Genomic DNA, 9,422 nt, shown 5'->3' with positions numbered 1-9,422 from the left:
TTATATTCTAGGCTACATATTAAGATCTACACAGTCAGCGATATGTGAAGCAAACCAGAACGTGGTTAGAAACATGAATAGAGTATTAAAAACATATGACATATAAGAAAATATAAGAAACTATGCCGTCAGCATCAGATACAAATACCCTGGAGTCAAAACAATTTAAACTGTGTGCATCTTTCTGTCCCAAATATATGCACGTAACATAGGCTGAGCATAGACTTAAGTTAATTTCATAAAATCAATCCGCATTTCCTTTATCATCATGCACTCTTGATTGCGATTTGGCTGATACTGTGGTGACTCAGACGTCGAGCAGTGACTCAACTGTGAATCTTCTGTGGTGAGAAGTACTTTTGTAAGGACTGAAATTGGGGCACACTTTTCATGATTGGACCGTTTCTACTGTTCTTACGCCGATTTTGATAAAGGTTAAACCAAGAACCTCAATGCTGCTGTGCCATTAACTTGTGTTAGTTCACACACACACACACACACACACACACACACACACACACACACACACACACACACACACACACACACACACACACACACACACACACACACACACACACACACACACACACAAACACACACACACACACACACACACACACAAAAGAACATAATTTAAAAAGAGAAATTAGAGAATTATCCAGTCCTGCTAAAAGAAGGACTCAATTATATTGTGTCTATGTGAATGCCAGCGATGCAGTTCCTCAGGTTATAACCTATTAGATGAGTTCATGTGCATTATGTGAACGCATGTAGAGCATCTTAAAAGTAATTCTAAAACAATTCAAGGGAAACTTAGCCAAGGCCCCTAAACTGGACCTTATCACCAGACACCTAAACATACAGCAAAGTATCTTGCTTCTCAACACTTTAGTGAAAAAAAGCGAAAGCATAGTATTAAAATGAATCATAATATTACTTAATAACCTATTATAATTAAGTAGTAAACATGAGATTAAAACAAAAGGAAATGTTTATTATATCACTTATGATTGGTAATACTTTGTCTTAACTATATTTTGCATATTTTAATTTTTTATTTGTGAATTTTTCCTATTTTATCCATTTTTATTTATGTTTTGTTTATTTCCTAAATTTTTGTAAAAGATAGTTTAAAGTTACATCCTGACTGCTGACAAAGTGAAAAGTTTTGAAACATATTTACAGGGAAAAGGATAACATGTCTGTGTTGACTTTCTTTCTTTCTGTCTATCATCTATTTTTTCATTCTTCTCTTTCTTGCAATTGCTTTCTTTTGCCTTTAATTCCATACTACAGATATTGGCCAAAATGGTATCCAAAAATATGTGTGTATAAAAATTCAAAATGTATTGAACAAGATACATAAGAAAGTAAAGTACGATGGGTTGATTTCATACAGCATAAGGCGAAATCACTGTCTCTTTTTGGTTGGAAAACAGAAATTAGAGTGATGTACTTGTTAGTGAACTACCGATGGGTCTATCAAAATATTGCATTGATCACTCCACATAAATGTCCTCCTTTCTGTCTCATGCAGCCTCCGAGGTGCCATTCAATAAGCAAAAGGCCATCATTTTTAATAGACTTTGCAACATCCATCTTTCCCACAGCCCTTGAACATAAGACAGCTTAAATTGTACATACAAATGACCTTAAGATTATCAACAGGCTTTTCTGTACAATATCTTTTGTCATTAAAATCAGTTATGTATGATAAGGCATATATTTCGACACGGCGTCCTACGCGAGTGAAGGTTCGTTGTAGAACGGGACGGTCTCAAGCTAACAGGACGTAGACATGTTGTCACAGACAGACAGGGGTTTGGTATTTGTCTAGATGGCATTCAGTGTGAGGGTAACCTTTCTTTCATTGACCCTGTATCACGGGATAACCTCAAGTCTAAAGCCCCCAAGTCACAAAACTCAATTTCATCAGCAGATGTCATCCCCATGCCAATTAAATTAAAGTGTTAAAGTCATGAGTTGGGATTTGTCATATCAGACCATGAGTATGAATAATCAATAAATGAATGTGGACACGGTGTCTTTCACAATTCCAGCAATGCAATGGCAGCACAATGTAGTGTAGAGTTTCTGTCATGGTTTACAGCATAATGTCAGCTTACATATGTCAATCATTTTTCTTTTTGAGAAATGGTATACTCTGTGCAATAGGCTGCTTCTTGTCATTTTGTAATTAAACCTACTGGGTCTGCTTTAAATTGTTATTCCCATACATTAGTCTTACATTAAAAACATGTAAGACATTATAGGACTGTAACACATTCATGTTTAGTAGAGCATTGCATTTATGGAACTGGAAACGGAACAGGCCTGTGTCCATGTAACACAACATCCACATCAAGTCCAACTTCATCACAGCAGGGTACAATTAGTTAGCATGTCCTTCACGTACCCCTATCAGCAGACGCCATCATGTTAGCCCATAAAATCTCCCGTAAAATATTTCTTATATAAATTATTTGTAGACCCACAGATGAAGACCTCTGAGTACCAAATGCTCATGTCATGTCATCCAACCATTAGGTCAGAATCCATCCACAATCAGGAAACACTCCACTATCAATCTTAATCAATACATCACAGTTGCAGTGTTTCTTTTCAATCTCTTGTTTTCCGATGACACAATAGTTTACCCACTAAGCAAACAATGTCTTCAACAATTAGCTAATTACTAAATAATAACAAGACATGGATGACAACAAATAAAAACAACCAACCCTAAGACCTTCATAGTCACTCAGGTTAGTAAGTCAAGGTTGACAAGTTTCCTGCCGTAGTCGGCTGACATTGAAATAACTGGTACTATTTAAAGGTTTTAAACGTCAAAGAAAGAAAACACAAACCTAATATCATAACCAGTGTTATCATAATCATTACTAGTATTAATCCTTGCTATTCACAATGATATTTGTATTATTAGGTTTATAGTACCCTGTTAACTTCAGTAAGAATTCAATATTTTCATTCATGATTGTATTTCCATAGCAAATAAAGATAAAAGACACATGTTGTGGTGCGCTGGGCAAGAATAAGAGAGCAGTGGAGGAGAGAAGAGAGGAGAGCAGAGGAGAGAGCATCAGTAAACAGGTGGGGGCAGGAATGGAGATTAAACTAAGCCATTCCCTGGTTTCATTCACAAGAGTTTTTTTCGTTTCCTTCTCTAGCGCGTTCTCTCTTTCCCCTTCTCTCTCACTCTCTTTCTCACTCTCCTGCCACTTCACCAGATGGACACTCTGCTCCACAACTTCCTTTTCTCCTTAGCACTCTGTAGGGGGTTGAATATCTCCATTTGGCTTTGGCGCTTTGCGCTAAAATGGCAGGCAATGATAGCCTTCCCTTTTGCCGAAGCACTGGCAGAGCACGGAACATTCTCGTAACTGGTGACTAATGCTGTGAGGTAACGCGAGAACCTTTTGTTCTATGTAAATGGATGCAACAACCGCAAATGTGTGTGTGTGTGTGTGTGTGTGTGTGTGTGTGTGTGTGTGTGTGTGTGTGTGTGTGTGTGTGTGTGTGTGTGTGTGTGTGTGTACCTGTGTGTCTGCTCTCTTGATTCCTGCAGTTTTTTGCCCAGCCCCACCCACCCAGCTGAACACACACACATGGACAAAACACTTCTATTCCTGGCATTAAATGTAAAAACATTTCCCCATAACGGCTAGCCAGTTCATTGTGTCTGTCCTCTCTCCCATCTTCCGATGGCTCTCTGTAACCACACTCTAGTCTCTCAGGAGAGTGGTTGCAGCGGAGATGGCATCACGCCATCCCCCATTAGCCACTTTCCAACTCTCTGAACTCTGCCGCGCTGCTGGCCCTCTCCCCCCACACCCCCCCCCCCCCCCCTCACACGTCTGACTCAATGCTGGAGAGCTTCTCGTACACGTGGCCATTGCTGGAGCCGTTGAAGGGTCGCTGAGGACCCAGACCCAGCTTGCTCCCACTGGGCCCACCGAGATGGTTGCCCATGGGGCCCAGTCCACCCAGACACAGCTCCTTGGGGAACCTCTGGGCCACATTGGACATTACCCCTGCTGTAGCGGAGGCTGGCAGAAAGGAGGTGACCCCCACCGAGCTCCGCAAGTCCGTGCGGCTCCCTTTGGGCAGCTGTTGCTGCTGCTGCTTTTTGATGTAGTACGATTTGGCGCCATGCAAGAGACACTGGTCGTCGCCGAATGTGGGGATGAAGGGGTTCTGGTTCACCCTGTCGGGGTAGAGGGATTTCGACAGTGAGTAAACCCCTCCCTCCATCAAACCACGGTCCCGCATGTCCCTCTCACCCACCGAGCGCCGGTGAAGGCCCTCGCCCCGAAACAGGCCAAAGGGCGACCCAGGGCCTTTGGCTCGCTCGCCGCCGGCGTAAAAGGGGTCTCGGTCCCGGTCGCGCTCTGAGCCGCCGTGCCTCTCGAAGATGTGAGCGAAGGGGTTGCTGCCATCCATGTAGCGCTCCTTCTCCTTGAGGCTCACGCTCCGTGGCGGAGGCAGCATGGCGTCCATCCCGGCGCCACCCATGCCTCCGGCCCGGCCCATCCCGCCCAGGACGCCGGCCATGCCGGCCTCCTCCTCCTTCTGCATGTCCACGAACGTGTCGTAGGAGTGCTGCCGACGCAGGGGCTTGCCACTGAAGCCGGAACGTCTGCGCTGGGCCTGAGTCGGGCCCTTCCCCTCCCCCAGCTGTTCCAGCAGGTGGTTGCTGTCCTCTCTGATGTCGTACAGGTTACCCGTCTTTTTGCACGCTTCGCAGCGCATGCACGTGGCCGAGCTCGGGCGGCTACTGACCCCTCCGCCTCCCCCGCCGCCACCGGATGCCCCACAGCCCACCCCAGAGTACCCGCCGCCTCCTGCACCGTGCAGTGACATCTGCTTGCCCCCGACGCTAGTCGAGCTGGCTCTGCAGTTTCGGCATTCCCAGTCGCCGCCGCTGCCCACCACATCCCCGACCCCTGAGCCTTTACTCTCCGACTTCTTGGGTTTGCTTTTCAGGAAGTCGTCCACGGACACCAGGCTGGCGCAGTTGCCCCCGCCAACTCTGCCACCGCCGCCAGGGCCGTCGGTCAGGTCCACGTGTTCCCACTGGGGCACGCCCTCCTTGGGCCTGAACTGGTCCAGGTAGAAGTCCCTCAGGCCCTCTTTATCCTGGAAGAGGTAGGAGGTGGAGGAGGTGACCCCTCCTCGCTTGCGCTCCGACGGCAAAAGCGGAGGCGGCGAGACGGAGCGGTGGCCGTAGTAGTGGTGGTGGCTGTGGTGGGGCCGCCGGCGGTAGCCCAGCTCGATCTCGTCCAGCTCACGCCGCGACTTGGCTGATGCCGGCCGCTTTTTCAGGCTGTCGCGGTACTGCTTACGCTTCTTAGCGTTGCCCTCCAAGTTGCCGTAGGTGACTGTGTGTGTGGAGATGTCCGAGACATCGGACCTGATGTTGCCGTCATCCCCACCACCGCAGTACCGGTCGTGGCCAGCAATGTAGCCCGAACTGGATGCCCCGCCTTTGAAGGAGAACTTCCCATAGAGGTCAGCCAGGCCCTGTTTGAAGCCTGGTCCTGATGGCGGAGTCTGGCTGGACAACAAGTCAAATTTGCTCATATTCCTGTGGGTCAGAGCAGACCTTGGCTGTGTAGTGAAAATCGGCGCCACTCCCCCTCCAAGGCTGTCACAGTCAAACATGCCCCCCTCCAGGGAACTACCGCTGCCCACGCTGTGAGGCCTATTGGGCAGAGGTCCAGTCAGCCCCAGCATAGAGCCAGAGGCTGGGTGGTGGTGCAGGTAGTGGTCCTGGTAGAGGTTGCTGTCCTTAAGGTGCAGGTTGCTGAAAGTCCTCTCCACCTCGTTGATGTAGTCACTGAACATGTTGTCGTCGGGCAGGTAGGGCGGCTTGCAGTCGGAGTGGCCGGCCAGGCTCCGGCGGTGCTCGGAGATGTCGTAGACGGACGACTCACGGCGGATGAAGTCCAGGGCGCTGTGTGGGGAGCCGTTGACGCCGGAGAGGGACGCCATGTTTTTGGCAGTGCGCAGCAAGCGCATGATGTTGGAATGAGTGTTGTTCATGGTGGCAGAGGGTGAATTGAGGGCTGAGGGCTTGTCCTCGATCTCAACCCCATGGATGCAGCTGTAGATCTCCTGTAGGAACGAAGATATAAGAAGACATAGACGTTACAAATTGCCAAATGAATTCAACTGATTTCCGTTTTATGGCAACATAAACAGTGAGCTCTGTGTCAAGCCACCGAAAAGAGACATATATCACTACTAAGAAAGAAAAAGTGTACAGGAGTAAACAGGAGGCGACCAAAGACCCAGACAAAAGGTTGAAATAGGGGAGGGCAGTAAGGTAGGGGAGGATGTAACATCCTTCAGGGGGAAGGGTAATCAGGTACACATACAGCACTCTTGCTTCTAGACTATCTATGGTATGGATGTACTCACAATATAACAGCAAAGTCACTATACATCAATACATCAGGGATTACAGTGAGTATAATATACAGCATTCTGTACAACAAACCATTTGAATTTAGTTTGTTTTTATTCAAACACTTTATAGAACATTTACCCTTCGTTAATTTCACTGTAAAATGTGGAAACTCATGCCAATGAAGCTAACAGATTTTGAGCTGAAATTGCATTAGCCTTTTGACATTGGCCCAAAAATTATATCAAAAGATCTTACCTGAGGTTTCAAATTACTGATCACATTTAAATGCCAATACTTTTTACTGGCCATAGGCTATGCAGGTCACTTCAAAGAATGGCTTTAGGGGTGACAATTTTCAAATGGCATGGTTTATAGCTATTGATAATGATCTTCTCCTTACACTTAATACATTGCAATTAATGAGGCTAATTGAGGGCAGATGTTTTAATATGGAAACTGACACAACAAACTGATACTGCTGTCGCATTACCAAACCTATGACCAATGTAGCCTTAAAATGGAAAATGATGGAATAACAGCAGTGGGACAAGGCAGATAGGAAGATGAGGAGGATGGAGCTAATGACTGATAACAATGCAGGCCTTGGGAAGATGCTGGATTAAAGTAATCAATACCTCTCAATGTGATAAGAATTCCATGCAACAATACCTGCTGGCTCATACATGCACCATTGACTACATTTAACACAACATCATAAAGTAAAAACTACATACAGTGACAGAGAGAGGGTGAGGGAGGCACCACAGCCACTACAGTGACAGAAAGATGGAGTGTGCCATTTGCAGCCCATGATGTATAACCCATTATGCAAACAAAAAAACTGCAAATAAGACTTGACTAAATGGGGATGACAGATAGACACAGGCTAAAATCAATGCCCCCAAATGATTTCCTGGTTCTCTCTGGTCTGTAGATGACTGACCAATTAATGAGATCCTTCAGCCAACATGCACGGTCAAAGGTGAAGATGCCGCAAGCCTCAGTTAGGGTGAGCGCGTTGGGCAGGGGTCAGAGATGGGTCAAATGGAGATTATTTTTATACAGTGCGTCTCCAGGGTGTGAGGCAACAACTCTCTCTCCTCCTTTGCTTTGTTTTGTTTTCCTCACCTTTGGCCATCTGCGTGTGTGACTGCACCTGTCCTCACACCTCAGCCCTGACATGTCAGGCAGTGCGCTTCTCCTTTCCCTCATTCTCCTCCATTATGGCCTCCTGTTTCTCTCTGCCTGTTTACATGCTTGTCTGATTGTTTAGCCTGACTGTGGTTTAGCTGCCGAATTCTAACTGACACTCTTCTATGTACTTCCTTTTCTCATTGCCAAACCTGTTTAATGTCAAATGACAGGACTGGCCTTCCATCTCCATTAAGGCGGCTCACTTCCACTATTTCTTTATGAACTGTTTACAGATATCAAAAACAAACAAACTAAATGACAGAATGTTCTTGCAATTATGACTGTGTGTGTGTGAGAGAGAGAGAGAGAGAGAGAAAGAGGGAGTGTGTGTGTGTGTGAGCGCACGTTCCCTTTGATTGTCCTATGGGATCTGGCATTGGATGAATGCTCTCCCCCACACTATGATGTGGTGCATAACGAATGCCAGTATTTGTGAGCCGGTGAAAAAAAAAAAAGAGCCAAGGACTTTTTTTCAGCTGATTTAAGTGGAATGTGTAAATACTAATAGTTATGGCCTGAGGCTGAAAGTGAGACACACTGTGAGCAAGAAATAAAAAAAATAATCCATAAAAGATTATGGATGTGTGGTACAACATTTAACTCTGTGCTCAAGGTATGACGTCAGTAATGCTCTACTGCTAGCGGTGGATGCAGATTAGGTTGAGTGTCGCTGCATCGACATGAGCTCGGAGGCATGTATGACAGATGTGCAGGTGGCATTCGCCCAGACAGAGAGGAAAGGTGTTAGTGTGGCACTGTGTGGCCCCACACAAACCTCTGGCACGTGTGTGAGATAGAGGGACGGGTGTGACGCATTTCTCATTTTGACGGCGTGGGGTTTATGGTGTTAATAGCAGTGCTGGTGATGATAGCGTTTATTGGATTATGCTGTGAAATTAAACAACCCTGAATCAGTCGAGAGGATTCAGGGGTGGTAAGGAGTGGTTTCTGAGAGCAAACCTCAGCCCATGTGAGACAATGAGAGATTGTCATGCCACAAAATGAGACAGTGTGAGTACAATGAAGCTTAATTGAACAAACTGAGGTTAATTAGCCTTCAGAACAATGGCATGATGATGCACATAAAAAAAACTAATTCAAGTGGCCTGCGTAATTTCTGCATTGGTGAGGTTCTGGTATGGTGTCATATTTATAAAAGCAGGAAAGGTTCTAATAATGTGCAGGCTGAGGAAAAATCTTAAACTCAATTATTTCATACTGTTGTGTACTTTCACAATAGTTTGACATCAAAACCTTGTGTTTTATTTAATGAATTGAAAGATTTGTGTGTGCATATGAGGAAGCCATGCTATATGGATATGCACTGATGTTCAGTCATTGAATCAGTCAATATCTGAAACCTTTGAAACTTAATTTATAATGTTCTGTTCAAATTAATAATAAACTGATGTTTGCATTGTTTGATTCTAATGTAATTAACAAGTCACATTCATCAGATAAGGAATAATAAGTACATTCTCAAGTGTTTTACACTGTTGGGTTGTTGCATAGTTACAGGGATAAATGATAATTAATCTAAACATATTTGAACACATTTCAAAGCTCTTTGGTTTTTTTAGTGACAGTACAAAGAGTCATATTATGGGATAGTGCAGTTCTCTGGTCCGGTACATCCTCTCTATACCTAGAATGCTTCGTGCAGCTCAGGAGGGGGAAGTTCGGGGCAGTCTTGAATGACTCAACGGCGTGTGGCGAAGCGGTAAATAAGCCATGTGGCTTCGACTGCAGGCATTTCACCTTCGCCAGGCACTCAGAATTACAGCAAGAGGGGCCA

The 9,422-nt window shown here is 45.3% G+C and overlaps 1 protein-coding gene across 1 annotated transcript in view; it reads right to left on the bottom strand.

Moving 5' to 3' along the window:
* Positions 1–3,870: 3,870 nt before the first annotated feature.
* Positions 3,871–9,422, bottom strand: part of LOC121705571 (glutamate receptor ionotropic, NMDA 2B) — an 87,684-nt gene continuing 82,132 nt past the window's right edge. Inside the window, exon 17 of the mRNA XM_042086611.1 lies at positions 3,871–6,138. Coding sequence (XP_041942545.1) covers positions 3,871–6,138 — 2,268 coding nt within the window. The remainder of the gene's footprint in view (positions 6,139–9,422) is intronic.

Source organism: Alosa sapidissima, chromosome 3 (assembly GCF_018492685.1).
Source record: "Alosa sapidissima isolate fAloSap1 chromosome 3, fAloSap1.pri, whole genome shotgun sequence".
Classification (NCBI taxonomy): domain Eukaryota; kingdom Metazoa; phylum Chordata; class Actinopteri; order Clupeiformes; family Clupeidae; genus Alosa; species Alosa sapidissima.
Note: the sequence above shows the minus strand (reverse complement) of the source record. Positions and strands in the feature narration are given on the sequence as shown.